The sequence below is a fragment of the Toxorhynchites rutilus genome, chromosome 1, assembly GCF_029784135.1.
Source record: "Toxorhynchites rutilus septentrionalis strain SRP chromosome 1, ASM2978413v1, whole genome shotgun sequence".
Classification (NCBI taxonomy): Eukaryota; Metazoa; Arthropoda; class Insecta; order Diptera; family Culicidae; genus Toxorhynchites; species Toxorhynchites rutilus.
The window spans coordinates 13,758,185-13,779,730 of NC_073744.1; the positions used below are offsets into that span (position 1 = coordinate 13,758,185).

Consider the following 21,546-nt stretch of genomic DNA (forward strand, 5'->3'; position numbering starts at 1 on the left):
AGATGCAATGCCAGATGCACTTCAAGTGGAATATTGAGGGGAGGAAAGGAGAGAGATGCAATATAAATAAGCGCTTGCGACAGCTAACTTACTATGCAAGAGTGCAGTTTACTTCGCAAATATTCTTTTCTTGCTATCCTCCTTCGTTGTTTCTATTCTAGCGGCTGCATAAGTTGCCCGTTATTGGCAGCTCCGTTCGAGAAAACACAAAAATGGACAGAACAAATGTATGGGGAAATGGGAATGCCTCCAATTTTCATCAATTTAAACCTTATACAGACTATGGGATTGTAATGTATAGTACAGGGTTTTCCAACTTTAAATTCCGAAAGTAAATTGAAATAAAACACACTTAGAATCCGAATTTCGATGAAACTTTTATTTCAAATTAAAGTTTGGTTTATGCCATTATGTGTGAAATACAACATCATTCAAATGTCCACCTAGGGCTTCCTCGCACACCTTGATCCGGAACAGGTAATTTTCGATGACTTTTCGGCACATATGGGGCGGTATCTCGGTCATAACTTCACGAATGTTGTCTTTCAAATGTTCAAGAGTTTGCGGAGAGTTGGCATAGACACGGTCTTTCGCATAACCCCACAAAAAAAAGTCTAGCGGGTTCAAATCGCATGACGGCCAATTGGCATCACCAAAACGCGAAATTATGCGTCCCTCAAATTCGTTCGCAATATGGCCATGTTCGGTCGTGTTGTGTGGCACGTGGCGGTGTCCTGCTGAAACCACATGTCATCCGTATCCATATCTTCAATTTGTGGCAAAAAAAATCGGTTAACATGCGGCCATAGCGCTCACCATTCACAGTTACCGTCTCGCCGTCCTCATTTTCAAAAAAATATGGCCCGATGACTCCACCAGACCATAATGGGCACCAAACAGTGACTTTTGGCGGATGCAATGGCCTCTCAACAATCACGTGTGGATTTTCTGAGCCCCATATACGGAAATTTTGGGTGTTCACATTGCCACCGAGCTCGAAATGTGCCTCATCGCTGAAGAAAATTTGATGCGAAAATTCAGCATTTTGCTGCTGTTGTTCGTTTACCCAATCGACGTATGCCCGACGCATTCCATGGTCACCACGCTCTAATTTTTGTACCAGTTTGACTTTATATGGATGTAGGTGCAAGTCCAAATGCAAAATTCGCCACAATGATGTGTTTGACAAGCCCAATTGCTGAGCACACCGTGAACATTCTGGCCGTGAACATTCTGGTCATCCTCTACACTGGCAGCAACAGCAGCAATATTTTCGGCCGAACGCACATTACGATGATGCACAGGTTTCACAATATCCGCTACGGATCCAGTTTGTTCGAATTTACGCACTACATTAGCGATTGTGTGCTCTGTAGGCCGTCCATGACGACCAAAATCCGTCCGTAATGCTCGAAAAACATTTGCCGGTTTTTCATCATTACATTAGTATAGTTTAACAAAATTAACACGTTGTGCGATGCTAAAACGATCCAGCATCCAAAATGGCAGACATTCAACTAACGATATGACGCTTTGGTTGACAGCTATGTCAAACGGTTGTCAGCGCAGGGCTATATACTTTCGGAAGCCCGAAATGGAAAACCCTGTATATAAAACAAATCTTAGAAAATTTCCGATTCGATTGGTATGCAAATCATTAAAATCCGTTCGCAGCAAAAATAGTGATTAACGTTTACTTTATTTCATATAAACGTAACCTGTTTTCTGATTTGGCACCCTTAATGTAAGACGTAGTACTATATCAAAACACAATCATTACTACAAACAGCTACGATACACTACACAATTCTCACCATTATTCTCTTCCAGAACCAGCGTGTAAATACCTCTCCACCAAACACATTCAGGAAATACCACAAAGATGACTAGAGGCGAATGAACTGCAAAGTTTAAAGCCTCTTAAAAACAAAGAATCAATCAATCAACAAAGCTGACGAAGCCAAGGCGGCATTAAGGAAGTAGTACACTATGAACACCACCCTTAGAAAAATCCTCGGTCGAAAACTACCAAATACATTTGGTAATGCAAACAACACGCAGTATTTAACGAGAGGCATCTTCCGTGCATCACCATTCAACAAGCATCAAATACGCCTCTAACCGATGCACTCAGTTGCAGTCATACAAATGAAACAACGCGAGAATGACCGTTTATGAAAAAAAATATTGTTTCGGGCACAGAAAGATTCTGAAAATTTTACTCAGAGGAGATGCAATACTTATACGCTAGCGACAGCTAACTTACTATGCAAGAACGAAGTTTACTTCGCAAATATTCTCTTTTCGCTATCCTCCTTCGTTATTTCTATTCTAGCGGCTGCATAAGTTGCCCGTTATTGACAGCTCTGTTCGGGAAAGCACACAAATGTACAGAAGAAATGTGTCGGGAAATGGGAATGCTTGCAATTGAATAATCAATCAATTTAAACCATATAAGAACTATGGGAATGTAATATATAGCATATCAAACAAATCTCAGAAAATTTCCGATTCGATTGGTATGCAAATCGTTAAAATCCGTTCGCATAAAAAATAGTTCTCCTTCTTCTTGTATGGCGTTAACGTTCCCAGTGGAACTTTTACCGTCTCAATGTATACATTAAGTAGCGTCATTTATTAAAACTTAGTTGAGATTTCTTAAGCCGCCTTAAATGTATTCTGAGGGGCAAGCTCTAGAACACGCGTGACCACAGTGCAAGTCGGAGGAAATTTCTTCGACGAAAAATTCCCCCGACCAGAACGGGAATCGAACCCGAATACCCGACATCATAATGTGAGACGCTAACCACTCGGCCACGGGTGCACATCAAAAATAGTTACTAACGTTAACTTTATTTCATAAAAACTTGTTTTCTGATTTGACACCCTTAATGTAAGACGTAGTCCTACGTCAACATAGTCCCGGAACTTTTTGAATGCACTGTGTATGTCCATTGGACTAGCAATCAAACCTTAAGTAACTCAGAAAAATCCCGGTATAACCATCTATTGAACAAATAAATTTCCGAGTTATGTGCGATTCACATAGAACGTTACGGAAAAGAACTTCCACGTCTCTATCAATTCACATATGCAGTCTATGCTTGCAGCAGCACCGTCGCGTCAAATGTCAAACGAATTGTTCATTCATTATTTGTTTGACTCTTAATACGTAAGGAATACAAAAATACGTTATGGAGGGAGATAGAGGATACGTTTTGCGTTACGTAATCTATGAGAAGTACATGGTAATACGGGGCTTTGCCTACAACTCAGCTTAGTGTTCTTGGTGCACTTCAACAGTTCTTAATTGAGGGCTAATTATACCTTTCCGAAGCATCCAATCGTGCATTGTGTAGCAGGGCAAGCACAACGATACGCTTATTGATCCAGGGCTGCCGAAAGAATTTTCAACCACAAAAAGAAGTTAGACGGTGACGAGATTTGAACCTTTCCTTCCTATTTTTGTATGCCATTCATTACTTAGATTCATTACTTGCCCTTTTCATGGCTTCCGCTTTGTATTCCGCTGAACACCACGTTTACATTTCGGGGTCGTGTCCGGGTCGCAATCCGAATCAAAAGACATTCCGATTATGTTGAGTTGGGCATGCTTCTTGCGGCATCGATAACAATGAATGAAATTGTATACTTGTCGCAGTTCCACCCGTGGTGATAATTTGAAAAATTTGGGCTCATGGGGTATTTTCCCCTGTTGGGTGTGAACCACTGCGTCCATTACTTTGAACTATTGTGGTATACCCCATTTTTTTATACTACACTTCACGCTCATATACTGCTTATCGATGAAGGATTAGACTGAAAGTTATGGCGAGTTAGGTGTCAATCAGGAATACTCTGTTTGATAAAATATATAATACTGATCGGCGACGCAGACCAAATTTCCTTGGGCTCTAAAATAGCAAGGTGATGGAGTCTGCGTCTTGTTAGAGCTCAGCAGTCTGTGCCAGAGCATCCGCGGGATAATCGGAGACCGCCCGAAGACGAACGGTGACTGCCTGCTGATAAGCTGGCGGAAAATGTGCCGAGTGCTCAGCCCACTTGATCGTTAAACTGACGATTTCCGTGTTGCCAGAACTGAGCATGTCACACACGCAGTTACAGAGCAAATGTTCCGAGGTTTCGCTTTCGGTATTACAAAAGTGACAAATATCATCTTGGGCTAAACCTATATTTTTAAGATGGTATTTGCTCGGACAGTGTCCTGTTATAAGACCAGTGAATGTGCTGATTTCTTTCTTACTAAGGCTCAGCAATTGTTGAGTAATTTCAATAGTCGGCGTGTTAATTTTTTTCCTGATTAAGTTGTACATCCATCCAATTGGCAATCACTTCGCGGTCATCCCATTTCTTCAGCTTACACAGTCAGAAATTCCACAGCCCAGTGGAGGGTGTGAAAGGTGAAGGGTGAGCTTGAGCCGTTCCTGGCAAGTTGATCTGTTCGCTCGTTTCCCTCTTTACCGCAATGGTCAGGAATCCAGTACAGTTGTACCGAACTTATCTGACTTAATCGACAGACAATTTTTGAAGAACATATAAAAGCGTTTAGAACTTTAAGTGTCGCTTGATTGTCTGAGAATATGCAGATGTTAGCATATCTGTATTTTCTTCTGAGGCAGATATTTAAACATTCTATTATTGAAGCTATTTCTGCCTGAAAAACTGTTGGCCAGCTTCCCATAGCCACAGACATTTTTGTTCTGGGACCATGTACTCCGGCACCTGCTCTGTTCCCATTTTCGTGGGTTCCCATCAGTGTAGAACATGATTCATACATTACGAACACTGGACCCACCTTCATCCCATACTGAACAGGAAGGTTCGATTACATTATACAGAATGTCGTAATTTGTCCTAGGTTCCATCCAATCGCTCCTCAATAAATCGCTAACATATGTGGTTTCTCATACAAACGACTATCTGAAACCCCAATAAATGGGGTTCGTAGAACTTTTTTTTTTTAAATTTTGATAGTAGTTGTAGGTACCCCCATGGACTCAAAAACTGCCAAAAAGTCGATTTTGATAAAATAGGCGTTCATGGGGTTTCTGAAACAAACGATTCAAATACTTTAGGTAGAGAAACATACGTTGGCATGTTAGTAATATAGAATAGCGCGTAATTTTTGTAACTATTTCACTAAAATAATTATTTAAAATGAAGCTCGATATTGTCGATCCATATAATTCCTATGCAACTATCAATTTTGCTTGACCAACAGATTACTGATACATATGCGCTCTGCAAGTGCCCTATCGTGATTTAATCAACTATTCACGCCTACACATTCTTATCAGGCTGGTATCAACACAAAAATGTATGTTATTTGTATTTTTCACGCTAATAATAACACGCTACAGATGTTTATTGTTGTCGTTAGAAAGATATTTGAGTCGGTCGTGCCGTGCTGCCATTCTTCGAACCTTATCTTGAACAACTATAACAGCGGAACGAAGATCCGCAATTTTTTTCTAGACTATGAGCAAGTCCACGCTACCTGAGGAACACAGGGTACCCTGGCATCTCTGATTAAAGTGCGGAACAAAAACGAAATGAACTGGAAAATGTGTGAATTTTCGAACGACAAACAAAAAACATAAGAAAATAAGCTTCACTACACTATCGGTGCATCAGTCGTATCGTGCCAGTCAGACGAACACAACAACTCAGCTTCATCTCAGCACGCAGCTCCTCTCGTCATGGTGACAACGGACAGTGCTTCAAGTAAACAGAGCATACGTTTTTCTTCTCTTTTTGCTACTACTAGCGGAGGAAAGCATAGGCCGAGAATCAATTTTCGTCGAGTTATGCCCACGTTTGCCGAAATCCGAGTACACGTGCGCGTACGCATAAACGTTTAGTGCAGTACGAATATTTTTCGGACCATAGCAAAACTTTTGCCTGGTAGCATTCTTTTGGGAAACTTGCCTGTGTCGGGACAGATTGTTCAAGAGAGGTAAACGTGTGTCAGCTGAGCCGATAGAAAAACATATTGTCAGTGGATTGCAATCGTACCCGCTTGGTGAAGTTAGTAGTCGAAAGAGGATAACGAACAATTAAAAAAATCCATTGCTACTCGTAAGCAACTTTCCCTATTGACCGGTTGCCGACGGAGTCATGGTCAGCTGTGATTGGTTTCGTTACCACGGAACCTTACTGCTGCTTCAACAATCTCCGCCTTGAGTTTCTGCATGCCTCAAAAAGCTGGAAACCATGACCTATTTTCTGCACGCGTGTACATTTTCGCCGGTGCTCAGGAAGTGTTTATCATATCGTATTACAATCGTTCCGCGAGCGGATTGAATTTCATCTCTGATTAGATAACAGCAGCAAATGTGTGTTGATGATATGATAGCAGTGACGAAATTTTCACTTTTTGCGGTGAAATAATTTTCAAAGCATAGCGTTCATTTAACACATACAACGCAGATTCTTGGCAGTTAACAGTTTGTGAGCCAATAAAGCCGTTTGTATGTTTACCGTGGTGTTAGTCATACATGATGCAGTGACCACTCTGGGATATTTCGGATGTAAAATAATGATGCAACACATACAACATTTACAGATTCTCTCAGCGCGATGGATACCACCGATAAGGCCGTCTCCACGAATTCCATGGAATCTAGCGAGGATGATAAAGGTCTCGTGATGCGTCTAAACAACGCCGTAGCATTATCCAATACTTCGCCAAAAGTGGGCTCTTCTACCAATATGAACGGAAATGCTCCGTTCACCGGTTCGCCCTGGAAACGCAAACAACTTGTGGATGTTCATCCGAGTGGAAATCTGGATCTGAAGAAGTTGGGGATGCGTCGAAACTCCAGCTATGGAAAAATACCCTCCGAGAATCCAGAGGCGAAAGTACTTGTTCTCTACACCGGTGGAACGATTGGGATGATGCGCAACGAGAAGAATGGTAGGTGGTCGGTCCTGTTTGCACGAAGGTGATAAATAACCCAGAAAAATATTTACCCCTCATTTATGACGCTTTTGACGCGATTTTAAATTAGTAATAACGTATCGATAGCACGAACAGTCAACTGGTTCACCTCAAACTAAATGGAAATCTATTCGCATCTATTTTAGCACTCGAGCCACGTTCCAATGAATTCGTTCGCAAAATACGCACATACCCAAATATGCACGATGACGCGTACGCAACCAAACGCTACGGACCCGCAAAGAGTCTGGCACCACTCATATTACCTTACGTCGAAGGTCAACATCGACGGGTACTATATCAGATCTCGGAGTTCGAACCGCTGCTGGATTCTTCCAACATGGGAGTGTCCGATTGGGTTCGCATTGCCACCGATATTCAGCAGTCGTACGAGTTTTTCGATGGTTTCGTGATCCTTCACGGGACAGACACTCTGTCCTACACGGCGGCGGCGCTTTCCTTCATGTTTGAGAACCTCGGCAAGACTGTCATAATTACTGGTTCCCAAATTCCGATTTTTGAAACTCGAACCGATGGACAAGACAACTTTACCTCTGCCTTGATCCTGGCGGGAAATTATGTAATTCCAGAGGTTTGTGTTTTCTTCAACAGTCGTCTGTTCCGAGGCAATCGCACGATCAAGGTGAGCAGCGAATCGTTGGATGCTTTCAACTCGCCGAATGCGGCTCCACTGGCAAAGATGGGAATCAATGTGGAGGTCGATTATCGACTAATTTTCCGACCATGCACGGTTGAGAAGTTTAGTGTGCACACTCGGATGGATGAACATGTGGGCTTGTTGCGTCTGTTTCCAAGCATATCGACATCCACTGTGAAGGCATTTTTGCAGCCTCCGATGAGAGGAGTGGTTCTACAAACCTATGGCTCGGGAAACATCCCCACGAATCGGGCCGATTTAGTACAAGCGCTACGAGAGGCAACTGATCGCGGGGTACTGATTGTGAACTGCACCCAATGCAATGAGGGAGCGGTTTCTGGATTGTATGAAACCGGAAGGCAGCTGGAAGAAATCAACGTATTCCCAGGGTTCGATATGACGCCTGAGGCAGCGCTGGTCAAGCTGGCATATGTGCTGAGTAAGGAAGAATGGAATCACGAAAATAAGAAAACGGTACGTTGTCCAAACAGTAACTCAAACTCGTAATCGTACAACACCATGCAGATCTCTTTTCCGTTCTTTTGAAAGTCGAAAACAAGCTTTGAGGACATTATATTCAGATAAAATCATAGTGTCACATGAGACTTAAAAGGATTACTATCTGTTTTCAGAATAATGGTTTTTATTTCTCCAAGAATGGCGAATGTATGTGGTAATGTATGAAAATTAATTGGAACTCATATTCAGATTTCGAAGGCGTTGACCAATTTTTAAATTCCATTATTAGTATGCAACTATCTTTAGCCGACTTTTGGTCATTATCCACGTATTTTTTTGTGTATTCTGAAGGAATATTCATCCATTTTTCCATCAAGTGGTTTTTAAAATCGTTATTTTTATAAATTTGATGGTTTTTAAATTTTGTACAAAGATAACTTCCTTAGTTTTTTACTGGGATTGATGTCGAGAGATTGTGGAGGAATATCAATAACTTTTGGGCAATTGTAATGTAACCATATGCGAACTTTATATGCTTTGTGCTCTGAGTCATTGCCTTAGTAAAACTTGAATTCTCGATTACATCCCATTTTGTTGACACTTTGCTTCATATTCTATCAGGATGGTCAAGTAAACATTCTGATTCTATACACCATCGATGATAACTAAATTGCCCATACATGCACCTGTTGGATTAATCCGAATCAAGAAAAAGTATTTTACACCACAAAGTAAACTAGAAAAACTAATATCGAATTTATTCACGTGCGTTTCTCACTGTATCTATAGCGTGAATGAATTTAAGGTGAAGGTGGAAGCTAGCCACAAATGGCTGCCACAATGGCGCTCATTTCTTTCATCTCCCTCCCTCACCTCTCGCCCGAAAATCAATAATTTTGCGAAACAGTGTGAAGAAAATGATCGTTTTCGCACACTTCCCATCAAGTAATACCAACCAAACTCTAATCGATTACTCACAAGATATTAAATTTTCATCTGCTTTCGCACCGTATAGTGAAGAACGTCGGAAAACTCGAGCAAGTGCTCTGAAAGTTAAATTTTCGTTTTTCAATCTTCTGCAATGGTTTTGTTTGTATTGGTGGAAGCATCGTTATTTTTTCGACACTGATGCCAAACAACATCATCGAAACAGCTATAAAAACCTCTCAATAAAATGTTATTCCTGAGTCATAGCGTCCCATGTCATGAAAATCAATAGAATAAAATTGTGTTGATATCAATACAATTATTATTTTTACGTTTAATGGGTCTATAATGTAAGTTTTAGCAACTTTAACATTGGGTAAGAAAATTGTATTGCAGAGCTCGGAACACTGCCACGGCTGCCTATGCTTTCAAAAACAGTAAACGGAAAAGTATTAAATTCAATCTAAATGCCTCGGCCAACGAAGAGAAGGGTTAAGGCTTTCCAACGTGAATATGTGAAAACAATACGATCAACGAAGGAAAATATTAAGGAATTATCAACATCGAGTTACTATGCGGAAGAACTTGTTAATACCAAAAGAGCCCCAATTCGCATGTGTTATAAATTTGCTCATGTTACGCTCGCGTATCATCAGAATCATATGCAAATGCACCTTCTATATATATTTATATTTGCAATTGTTCATCGGAATATATCGTTCATACATTTTACTTTAGTATTGAATTGTTATTTGTTTTTTTTTTCAAATGTATTCAAAGACTCGTGTCAATGAAGCGCCACACAGTCTGATAAGTGAATTGATCTATTTACGTGTGCTTTGCTCTTCTCTCACAAACACTATTATCCCATTTTTACACGAGGGTTTACCTATACTACTACAATGGCTAGCTTCCACCTTCACCTTAACAAAGGAAAAGTCTTGATTCCAATGTATGTGTTATGACAGCGTTGCCGTTATTGCTGATGCACGGGGGTCGCACTGCTAATTTCTACACTCCTCCTCAGTGTGTACTCTTTCAATCCCTGGCTGCATTCCCAGCATTTCTGCAAAATGTCGAAGTTTCTGAGCCGCCAAAGGCTAGTTTAGTTAGTAAGTATATATGCCGCCATCGTGTCTGTTGAGCAGTATCTGATCTCGGCCTTCTTTTCTTCGCATGAATTTTTCACGAACTGTATTAATATGCTTGGATTTCCTTGTAACTCGCTCCGATTTAATCAAAGCGATGCAACTTTGGTTGTCCTCATGAAACACCGTCGCATTATGCTGCTCCTCGCCCAAGTTCTTTAGCAATGTTCTCAGACATATAACATCCTGCCATGCTACGCATAAAAAGACGTATCCCGCTTCCATTGAAGAGAGAATCACTGAACACTGTTTTCGATTTATCCACGAAATAGTCGCTCCACCAAACAGGAATGCAAAACCGGAAGTAGATTTTCGACTTGATATTTCGCCTGCCCAGTCCGCATCTGTGTAGCCAATCAGCTCTCCTACCTCACCGATTATTTTCAAAACTTGGCGCCAAGTAAGTAGCGTACTACCCTATTTAGCAGCCAGCCGGTCTATCTGTGAAGGACTGCTTACTCGTCTGCCTAATATAGAAGTGCTCACAGATATATCCAGCTGTGCATGTACTGCGCACCTACTAAGCTCCTATACTCTGATAGATCTTCAAATTTATCGATATATTCCTGCTTCAAGAATCCTTCATCCATTAGTGGTTTTGAAAATTTAGCGTTGATCATTCCAAATCGAGCAGCTATCTTTTCGATGTAGCCACTCAAGCTCTAACTGTAGTTTCATTTTTCTCGTATTATTTCCATGATCAAGAGATATTTCAATTCGCCAACATTCGTAATATCCAATTGTTCTTCTAATCCTTTCAAAATTAAACGAGTGGCTGTTTCATCGACACAGCCAAGAACGATGTCGTCGACATACACTAATAGATAGGCCATCTTGCCATTCATGGCTTTTGTATACAAATACGCGTCTGCCGTACTCTGGTGAAATCCCATTTGAATATGTTGTGTAGTCGATTATTTCGGCATCTGGCACTTTGTTTCAGGCCATAAATGCTACGCTTGAGTCGGCAAACTTGGGTCTCCTTTCCTTGTATCTCGAAGTTTGGAAGTTGATTCATATACATCTCCTCCTGGAGCTCGCCGCGTAAATATACAGCTTTCACGTCAAGATGTATAAGTGGAATGTTGTGCAAACTCGCAACTGCAAGTAACGCAAGGAAAGAGATTTTGCTTGTAACCGGGGCATACACTTCCTCGTAATCCACCCCGTGCTGCTGCGAGTAGCCTTGCGCTACCAGACGAGTCCTGTACTTTACTGCTTCTCCGAACCCATCACATTTTACCTTATACACTCATCTACTGTCTATTGCTTTTCTTCCGACAGGCAACTCTGTCAATTCCCACGTTCCATTTGTATCGTGGCCTGTAACTACGTTCCGTGGATTCTCCTTAACAAGACACACAACATTGGCTTCTAAATCGAAACGATTTGGCTTTTTGCCCTTATTGATTCGCGATGAATGACGCAATTTCGGAAGAAATCCTTCAAACACTATTTCACCGGATGCATCACCAAAAAAATCGTTCTCCGAAGCAGTATCATAGCTTCGTATCTGCAGCATTAGGTTGTAATGTTGCATCCAACGCATTTTGATCCTAGTTCAAACAATGAGCTTCATCATCTTGTTGATTTGGTGTTACAATGTCAATCATTTGAATTCTCGAGCGTAAATGAACTTATGTCTTCTAGATACAATATGTATTCAGGCCACTTGAAATTCTCCAAAATTTGAAGTTAAAGTCGCTTTGTTGATGAATTCATTCTATTTGAAAAAAGCAAGTGAATGATAGTTAAAAATTCATGGAAATATTATATCTCAAAAACCCACGTGCGCTATCATATGTCTTCACACATTTCATAATGTCTTCAAAATGTCTTCACAAAATCGAATGTCTTCACAATAAGTCAAATGTCTTCAAAATGAAGACATGCCTCAAACCTGGCACCTCTGGTCAACACGATGTGATGGAATCGAGTATTCAAGTTTTACCAAGACAGTGACCCAGAGCACAAAATATATGAAGTTCGCACATGGTTACATTACAATTGCTCAAAAGTTATTGATATTCCTCCACAATCTTCCGACATCAATCCCAGTAAAAAAAACTAACGAAGTTATCTGTGTATGAAATTTAGAAACCATCAAATTTCTGAAAATAACGATTTTAAAAAGCACTTGATAAAAAAAATGGATGAATATTCCTTCCGAATACACCATAAAACTCGTAGATAATGGCTAAAGACAGCTAAAGATAGTTGAAATGAACTAGGGATACCATACTAATGATTGCATTCTGACATTGATCAACGCCTTCGAAATCGAGTTGAGATGTCAACCAACGTACGAATATGAGTTTGAGTCAGTTTTCATACATTAGCACATACATTCGCCATTCTTAGAGAAATAAAAACCATTATTCTGAAAACAGATAGTGATCCTTTTAAGTCTCATGTGACACTAAGATTTTATCTGAATGAAATGTTCCGAAAGTTTGTTTTCGACTTTCAAAAGAAGGGAAAAGAGATCTGCATGGTGGCGTACGATTACGAGTTTGAGTCACTGTATATATGCCTTGTCCCTATCAGTTGGTCAAATCTGGTTTTTTGTTTGTTTGTAGTTGATGAAAAGCAATCTCCGTGGAGAGTTGACTCACGAGAAGACCCCTGAAATGCAAGAGTACGATTTGATTGATGCTGTCGCCAGAACGTTACATCTAAATTCAGTGAAGGAACTCAGTCAACTGAAGTCTTCCCTTTTTCCGGCGATGGTGAACTCAGCTGTTGTCTCTGGAGATATTGTTAAGGTTTGACAATCATTTTTTTTTCAAGCATCAAATACACTAAAATTAACACCTCTCAATAGCTCAATAATTTGAAAGGGTACGGTGCAAATCTGTCCGCGGAAAATTATGACCACAGAACAGCGCTCCACGTGGCTTGCTGTGAAGGAAACCTGGATGTCGTTCAGTTTCTTCTGCAGAACGGAGCCGCTGTGCATATTCGCGATCGCTATGAGCGGACTCCGCTGATGGACGCAATCCTGAACGATCACCATCAGATCATACGATTGCTGGTCAAATGTGGCGCTCATCTGACCGGCTCGATACGATCAATCGGTGATAGTCTGTGCAATGCAGCTGCCAGGCATTTGCTAACGCGGCTAGAGTCGTACCGAATCGCTGGTGCGGATTTATCCCAGGAGGATGCAAGTGGACGAACAGCTTTACACGTGGGCGCTATGTATGGAAATCTTGAAATCGTGCAATATCTAATCAAAAACTACGCTGACATTGATGCCGTGGATTACCTTGGGTTCACACCGCTGGACTATGCTGTGAAACTTAACTCACAACCTGTGATAGATTTTCTCCTGGCGAAGAATGCTAAGCTGGGTGAAGAACTGGCCGAAGAGACTAGACGACCCGTCCTCCACGATTCGATCGATGATTAGACTATAAAATTATCTATTTAACAATAAAATTATGTTATGTAAATCTACAATACAATTATGATTATCTACAACTACAACACAAATAATTGTTGCTCTCATGGAGTGATAACTAATTTTCAGGTTTCAATCCATTACCTAGAAATTGCTGCACAATTTGTGGACCGATCCGGCACGATGGAAACGATTGTTCACAGTTATAGTTCCTCCGGCCAGCGTTGATGGCATCTTCAATGGCCGTTCCATTCACAAAACTTAGCGCCCAATTTGCACTGCTCAGCCCGTTGATCACAACATCCATTCCGCTAGCTTTTTTCTCGTCCACATTACTCTTCGCTTCCTTAACGTACCAACAAATTGTGCGCTGGGTACAAGCGGTTGTATCGATGTCGAATTTGGAAAGACTTTGCTCAACCCCATCCCAGAGCGTCCAAATGACGTTCTCTGTGGGAATCGTTATTGTTGAAATTTAACCCGTCAAGCGAATATCTACTAACACTTACTTCGTTCTGCTCCTGGCCGTTCAGTGTTCTCCGTTCGCCCAAAATTGAACGGTCCGAAGGAAGTCGCCGGATTTTGACCGCTGAACGTTCGAGCAAAGCTTCCAATGAAAGCGCCTCCGATTGCCATGATTCCTGCTAAAGCAACAGCGCCTAGATTTACATTGACAAGTGGTCCCTGAAAACGATTTTTTTTTTCAATCGTGTGTTGCAGTAGATCGTAGAAATATATTTTTACCTTTATAAAAGAGCTCACTCCGTCCACCGATTTCTTCACCGGAATCGATAGGAAGGGAATGTTGAAGTCGATTTCGATCTATAATTTCCGGAAAACATTATGATCTCTTTCCATTTGTCCTCATTTTTCAACTATGTTCCTTCAAAACACAATACTGTACCTCAATATGATCATCTTTGGTTTGGAAGCTGATGAACTTTGGTTCTCGATTTCTCCTTCTGGAGCTCCTTACGAGCCGATCATGTGATCGACGATCTTCGCTGAGTGTGAGGAAATCGGCTCCACTGTCCACCGACATTGGCAGTTGGGAGCGATAGGACGTTTGCTCGTAACGATAATAATTGGAAGTAGAATTCCCGGTTGCCGCTGGTCCTGAAACGGTTTCGGAAAGGGCCACCAGTAGCCCAAACAGAATTACAACTCGGGCGGACACTTTACCTGTGAGCAACATGTTGTTAACAGTTGTAATGCATTTGCTAAACTGAGCGAAACGAAAACATGTTCCTGGGCTTGCCAATCCAATTCCGACCGACATTTCGGATTGGTGGAGAGGTGGCAGCTCGAGATGATGGATTTCGGATTGGAAGGATGTCGACATTAACCGTTGGTAACGTTCGATTTCGCGGCATGGAAGTGCAGAAGCGTAAGAACTGAACAAACTGTGTGCTCTAATTTGCAACGGTAGATTTATTTCCCTGACGTTGCATGCATTGTCTGTTGCATTGCAGTGAGCGTTTAAAATTATGTAATTGAATTTTGTCACTACAGGGAAACCCCCAAGGAGGAGACAACATTGGCTGACAATAGTATTGTTGCAAAATTGAGCGAAATGTGTTTCGTCGTTATGTTGATCTGTCCCTGTGCACATGTTTCGCACGCTTCACATTTGCGGAACCGTCGTCCGCGTTGAGACGTCTCGTAGAGTAAGATTGACGCCGACCGTTAAATTGGATGTGAAAATGTGATTATCTCATAGTCTAATTTGTGAAAACTGTCTTCGTATTAGAGATAAAGCGCTTATGATAATAGGATATGAATTATACACCATTCAGTGTAAAGCAAATTCAATTAAGTTTCAAAGAGAAATAGTGGCTTAAACTTAGCACGAGGTAAACTAAATGAAGTTTTTGCATCGACATAAGCGAAGTCAAAAACAATTTTGGGAAAACTTTCTATCTTTTCTATCGTTCTCGTATTCTCTTTAGGACTGAAACCATAGATGTGGGTAACTCAATAACCAATAGATGTCACCACCTTGTGCTGTCGCATATCAATGACATATACGTAATTGTCAGAAAGTACCAGGAATTTTTAAATAAACCAAAAAAGAGTTAAATTTCAGGCAAATTCATTGTATCGCCTTCAAAATATGATCCATCTGAAGCAATACACATGTGCCAACCCAGTTTTCCTTGCATCCCTGGTAGGCCGACGAAGGGATCGTCTTTAGTATCATCGTCTTATTCTTTCTGATCTCCTCGATCGACTAAAATGTCTTTCCACGAAGTGCACCTTCAACTTGGGCAAAAAAAAAAGTCGCACGGGGCCATATCAGGTGGATACGGTGCTTGTTCGATGGTTTTTATTTGATGCCCCTTGCGACGTCAGGCAGACACTAATGATCGGATGGCACTAAACCCTGACAGATGTCCGTTTTAAGGTAGTACCAACATAAAAAAAAAAATAAACCGGTTCCCACATGCACGGTACGTTTAAATAAAAAAAATCCCGATATTTTCTAATCACAGTGAATGTCATCTGAAATCAAATTGATTTGAAATTTGATCATGTATTGGAACTGCTTCCGAAGAATAGTATATGTTGCAATCGAATAACATTCATAGGGCGATCTTGGTCATAATATCGATATTTAGAAGATAGATCTTTTCCTCTCCGATTTCCGATTTTTTTATCGATTCATTATACTCCGAAAAATAGCGAAAATCGATCTTTTCTTTTAGATCTTTCCGATATTTTTGATCATAGATTTCTGACATAGGACTATGTCTTTGATTTCTATATAGGGGAGTCACTCTACGAAAAATGTAACGATTTATTAAGAGTTTTCAAACGCATATTACTCAAAATGGTTATTGCGACATATGTTGTGTTATATATCATTAGACAGGAAATTTATCCACAATTTTCTTTGCTTGAAACATGAACAGTGAATATAGTAAAAAAGTTAACAATTAAACGATTTAATTGGGTATGTTTTCTTTCGATTGTACTATCCACTCGCTTCCTCCCCGACGCAACGAGAAATCTTTTTGCTTGAATTCGGGCGTTAGCTCATAATGTGAGTTGATGCGTAAAATGAATTATTCTCCATTTACCGATAATAGGCATCCATTTTATATTTTATACCCTAAGGTAACAACATTCATATTCATGTTTTTATCGTGTTGGTCTCACTACTAACAATTTGTGTAATTGTGGTCCAACATGTCATAATATCGAATATGTTGTTTGGTTATGTAAAAATGCAATAAATGAATTTAAATGGCTGCTGATTTAGAAGATCGGAAGGGTATACCCACGTAAATCAGATTATGATTATGAGTAGTCGCGATCTTATAGGGTTATAAAGTTATTACCAACAATGTTCCGGACAACGTGGTAACGAAGGAGATAATGCTATTTTTATCTATAATATATTTTTGTACTCATAAGTTGATTTGACTCAGTCTTATATTTATGTAGGTCTTAACTATTTAGACTTGTGTTTAAAAATTATACATGGTGACTCTTTGTCTTCTTCTGCATGATTGAATAAACAGAAGGAAAGGGTAGTAGTGGCTTTAATGGTATTTTTGTGTACATTTTTGAACGATGCTGTCGGTAGATCATCAAAGCAGCAGACGGGCCGTTGTCCGTTCGAGCGAAACGTCTCCGAAAAATTTCTTGCAGTCGGTAGCAGATTACAGCATGTAGGTATATTTCACTTATTTTCCCTTTTTATTTCAGGTCATCAGAAAACCAAAACGTTCAGGTAGGTATTCAGACGCAATGTCGTATGCGGAAACGATGAAACGTCAGCCAGACGCGAGACAAACACATAATAATAACAAACGCATGTCTGACGAACGAGGGGTTTTTCGTTGTTGTAGTTCCTCCATTCTCAGATAGTTGGCGCTCCTTCGTGTTGTCACGAACAGATGCTATTCCGAATTCTACCACGTTAAGTCATCTAACCCGTTTAAAGGATACAAATACATACAGGAAACGGTTTTTCCAGGGCATCCATTTGATGTGTCAGAAGAGAAAAAAATACAGATTTGAACAATGAAAAACTCAATTTAAATGCAATTACTACACACAATCACAGTCCTATGTCAAGATCCCGTCCGTGTCCATAGGCGTAGTCCCATCATTTTTTTTGTAAATTTATTTTTCAGTGAACAATTATTTTAATCTCACCACAAACCATCAAATTTCATGAACATTGGATCCCTTTCAATGTTTCCAAATTAGTGGTCGTTAATTTAGAAGAAGCAATTTGTATGTTTGGTCATTACAAAACAAGTGATCACAAGTTATATGTACACCATCATATCCACTGGGCTGGCAGTGACAATTGTCACAAATAGGATGGTGACACCAGGTCTCGCTAGAGCGTTTTTTTTTCTAGAACTGGAACTACTAAAAAGATTTCGACAAAATGCCAAACGTATGTCACGGTTGGATTTTTTGGGAATAATGTCAACGGAGTTCTCGATGAATATCATTTGGTGAAATTCTAATAATAATTTTCAGATAATTTAATTAATTTAATTAATTTAATAATTCCATATCAGTACAAGATGAATGCTTACAAATACAAATACTAATTTTCTGGGCTTTAAAATTGATTTCATCTTTATGTTGAGAATCAAAATAAAATGTCTTTGATGTTAAAAATGTGAAACGTTTATTCCATGTTTAATGAAAGGACAACACATGACGTCTAGCCTCTTGCTGTAATCTACTTGACTATCACAAAGCACCATCTTTTAATGGATACGTGTCAAAATTTGACAGCAATTGGTCGATTGGTTCGTGAGTTTGTAACGTTTGGTGGAAAAAAATATGTTGAGAAAAAAAAATAATAAAAAAATAATTCAAAATTCAAAACATGCCATAAAAGATGTGGAGTTCCCAATTGAGGGTGGTCTTTGAATATGGCGAGAGTCACAGACTCGCTTGCAGAGGGCTCTGAATTCCGGAAAATGTCTACTGTATTACAATAGGTATTACGGGCGAATTCTAATTACAGCCACCTAGGCATACTCAGAGGTATGATCAAACCGAATTTGGAGTTCTTCGAGCATTTCTTTTGGGGAGCGGTTGGTTAACGGAACGTGCCTTGGTGATCATCGGTAGTTTAAAAAAAAACAGCTTAAAGTGTTCCGTTCGCGATTACGTTTAAGGATAATCAAGGAAAGCCTGTTCATCAGGCGGCTTATCTAGGACCTTGCTGTGGGCCGTCCGACCGATACTCGGTGCAACCGCAGTATCCCGCGGTCACATGATATCACATGATAAAGTGAAAGCAAAGGGGAAGGGAGAGAAGAAAGATAGAATATTGTAGAAAGTGTGGAAAATGTAAAGAAAATAGAAAGAAGTCAATTAGTCGAAATAGGGGTTTTCTAGTTGGAGAATCACGTTGATTAAATTTCCGTTTTACCGAAACAATCCCTTATCCGTTCGGAAGCTGGAATTCGGTTTTGGTTCGCGGTTGTCGGAAAAAAAATATAAAGGTGCTGACCATTCTGGTACATCCAGACACCGAAGGTTTCTGTAGTCCGAAGGTGGCAGTCCTGAAGGCCTGAACCGTTCGGGACCGTTTGATAGAGGGGCTCTACCATAGCCGGGCATTTAAAGCGACGGTGGTCTCTCTTCGGTGAGTGGCGTAAAAGCCACCTGGTTTTTAACCCCTCAACAAAAAAAAGGTTCGCCGACGGTTACAAGTTACAGCATTGAAAGTGAAGCAACTTTTGATATTGTGAAAAAAATGGAAAAATCACAAATCAATGAAAACGATGGCAAAATTGCATGAATTGAGCTTCGAATTGCTTCCGCATCCACTGTATTCTCCAGATCAGGCCCCCTGCGACTATTTTCTGTTCGCAGACCTGAAGAGAATGCTCGCTGGCAAGAAATTTAAGACCGATGTTTGTTTGCAGACGGACGATGTAGTGGCAAAATTATAATCCCCAGTTGCCGACCGACCGTTGAACATGTTGACATTTGTTTGAGGTGGGTATCAAAACAAACTTAAAGACAAAGGTAATGGACCCCTCTACTTGGCCGCAAGGGATTGAATTTCGCAAATTTGAGGACAATGGGACCTCACGGTATTTTCGGAACCAACGCCAATATCGTTAGCAAAAGAAACACAAATTTCTGCATATTTCGAGAACTAATCAAGCAAATGGAACTAAATTTGGAATATGGAGGTTTTAGGGGGCAATAAAAGTTTCTATGATGATTAGAACTGCAACCCCCCACCCCCCCGCCAAAGGGGGAATGGGGGTCTCTGGTTTTTATAACTCAAGAACTAATCAAATAAACGGAATCAAATTTGGCATGTGGAGGTTTTAGGGAGCATGAAATGTAAAAGGGGCTGCCATACACATGAAACTCTAATTTTTGCAAAACTTGAGAACTAATCAAACAAATGGAATTAAAATTGAAATGTGAGGATTTTACAGTACAAAAAATATTCCTATGATGGTATGACACTGCTCCCTTCCGTGGAAGGGGAAGGGGGGTCCCATAAAAATATCATACACATTTCAACCAACCATATTTGAACCAAACATGACAAATGGAAATTTTCGGAAAACACTGAAGGAAGATGGGAAAATGCGGAAAATTTAATTCCCATATGTATATCGTGATAAGCGTTGTTAGTCCATTTGATGTTTGATTTCCATATAAATAAAAATATATCGCCAAATGTGTTGGTAAGCGCAAAACTCGAGAAAGGAATCGTCCGGTTTGAGCTATCTTTATTTTATTACATTTTTATATCAAGCATGTATTTCATGAAACGAAGAAACATGTCATTTGCAAGAATCTTGAAGAATCTTGAACGAGAAATGTGAATGTTGTAATAACGAGTTTTGTTAGAAGTACTAGGAAACTTTTAGACAGGTTTTTTTACTGTTTCAGTCGGGCACTTGTTTGAGATATTTTTTCCTATTAATATTTTGAACGCGCATTTTATTCGTATGTTAATAATTGAACACGCAAAAATCTGGACATAAAAATTTTGTTGGGGTTTACGAATGCCTCCTATTTTCCATAGTTCAATGTAACAGGTATATATTAATGGGTATTATGATTTTTGTGAGGACATTGTTTCAGTACTCCGTCTAGGCCATTGCTCAAACTTTTCTTCACACACGGTCCATCATCTTTGCACAAGCCCTATTCCTAGTTGTTTGATTACCGAATTCCATTCCCGCTTGAATTCCTTCATATCAATTGCAGCACCACCATCTTTCTTCAGTATGTACATCGCATTTGATCCGGAGAAATTATCTTCTTGGGTACCACTGCAACGTAATTTTCGCCCTCATTCGTTGGAATTGGAGCAGTGGCAACTTGTCAAATCCGGTCAGAATAGGCAATCCACTTCATGCTGTTCCAGAAAAGCCAGTAGTCTTTTTCGAAGGCACTCCTGTTGGTAAATTTGCTGGTTCATGGTCCCAGAAGGAACAAAAGTTTCAAATTTCAGTCCTCAACTGCCTATTGCTTGCCATACAAAGGCTTTTCTGGAGAATTTTGACTTCTTGAACTTACATTCTTCTGGGGCACTCTTCCGGTCAACCGAGATATGAAATTTATGCCCAGGAATTTGATCGGAAATTGCCAGACAGAAGTTTCGTCGTCCATAAACACGCAATCATATTTTGTAAACAGATTATCGTACAATCCTCTCGAGCGCTTCTATATCTCCAAATTTCCAATTCAGTGCTATTCCTCCCTGTCTGGACGTAGAATTACTAATCATTTACCTTTTTCGTCGCTTCCCTCGATAACAGCTTCAGGTTCCGCTTGAAAAGACCCACTACTTTCGCATGTGTCTTAGAATGCACTGATTTGCCACGTCCAGGTTTCTGGGTGATAGGCTTACTTTCCAAAAAAGTTTTACTAGCTCTCGATCGGATAGACTGGGATTTTTGTTTCGAGAGTGTAGAATCGAACAGCGACGCGCTTGCTTCGGTGAAGCCATGATGTAAACAAATGAAATTATCCC

General features: G+C 40.2%; 2 protein-coding genes across 6 annotated transcripts in view; one reads left to right on the plus strand and one right to left on the minus strand.

Moving 5' to 3' along the window:
• Positions 1 to 13,647, plus strand: part of LOC129763369 (L-asparaginase) — a 25,121-nt gene extending 11,474 nt beyond the window's left edge. For 2 of the 5 annotated variants that reach the window (XM_055762395.1, XM_055762385.1), the window contains exons 2-5: positions 6,587 to 6,937; positions 7,108 to 8,093; positions 12,733 to 12,918; positions 12,978 to 13,647. In XM_055762395.1, the coding sequence (XP_055618370.1) occupies positions 6,601 to 6,937; positions 7,108 to 8,093; positions 12,733 to 12,918; positions 12,978 to 13,565 (2,097 nt within the window). In that variant the 5' untranslated portion in view covers positions 6,587 to 6,600 and the 3' untranslated portion in view covers positions 13,566 to 13,647. Of the gene's footprint in view, positions 1 to 3,540; positions 6,049 to 6,586; positions 6,938 to 7,107; positions 8,094 to 12,732; positions 12,919 to 12,977 lie in introns of those variants that run through there. The other 3 variants (XM_055762361.1, XM_055762372.1, XM_055762380.1) reach the window with 3 other exon arrangements.
• LOC129763399 (uncharacterized) lies at positions 13,572 to 21,348 on the minus strand. Its single transcript, XM_055762427.1, has 5 exons — positions 21,305 to 21,348; positions 14,461 to 14,672; positions 14,301 to 14,378; positions 14,066 to 14,240; positions 13,572 to 14,006 (listed from the first exon to the last, which is right to left on the minus strand). The coding sequence occupies exons 2-5, from the start codon at positions 14,596 to 14,598 to the stop codon at positions 13,675 to 13,677; spliced, it is 723 nt and encodes a 240-aa protein (XP_055618402.1). The 5' UTR covers positions 14,599 to 14,672; positions 21,305 to 21,348; the 3' UTR covers positions 13,572 to 13,674.
• Positions 21,349 to 21,546: the final 198 nt, after the last annotated feature.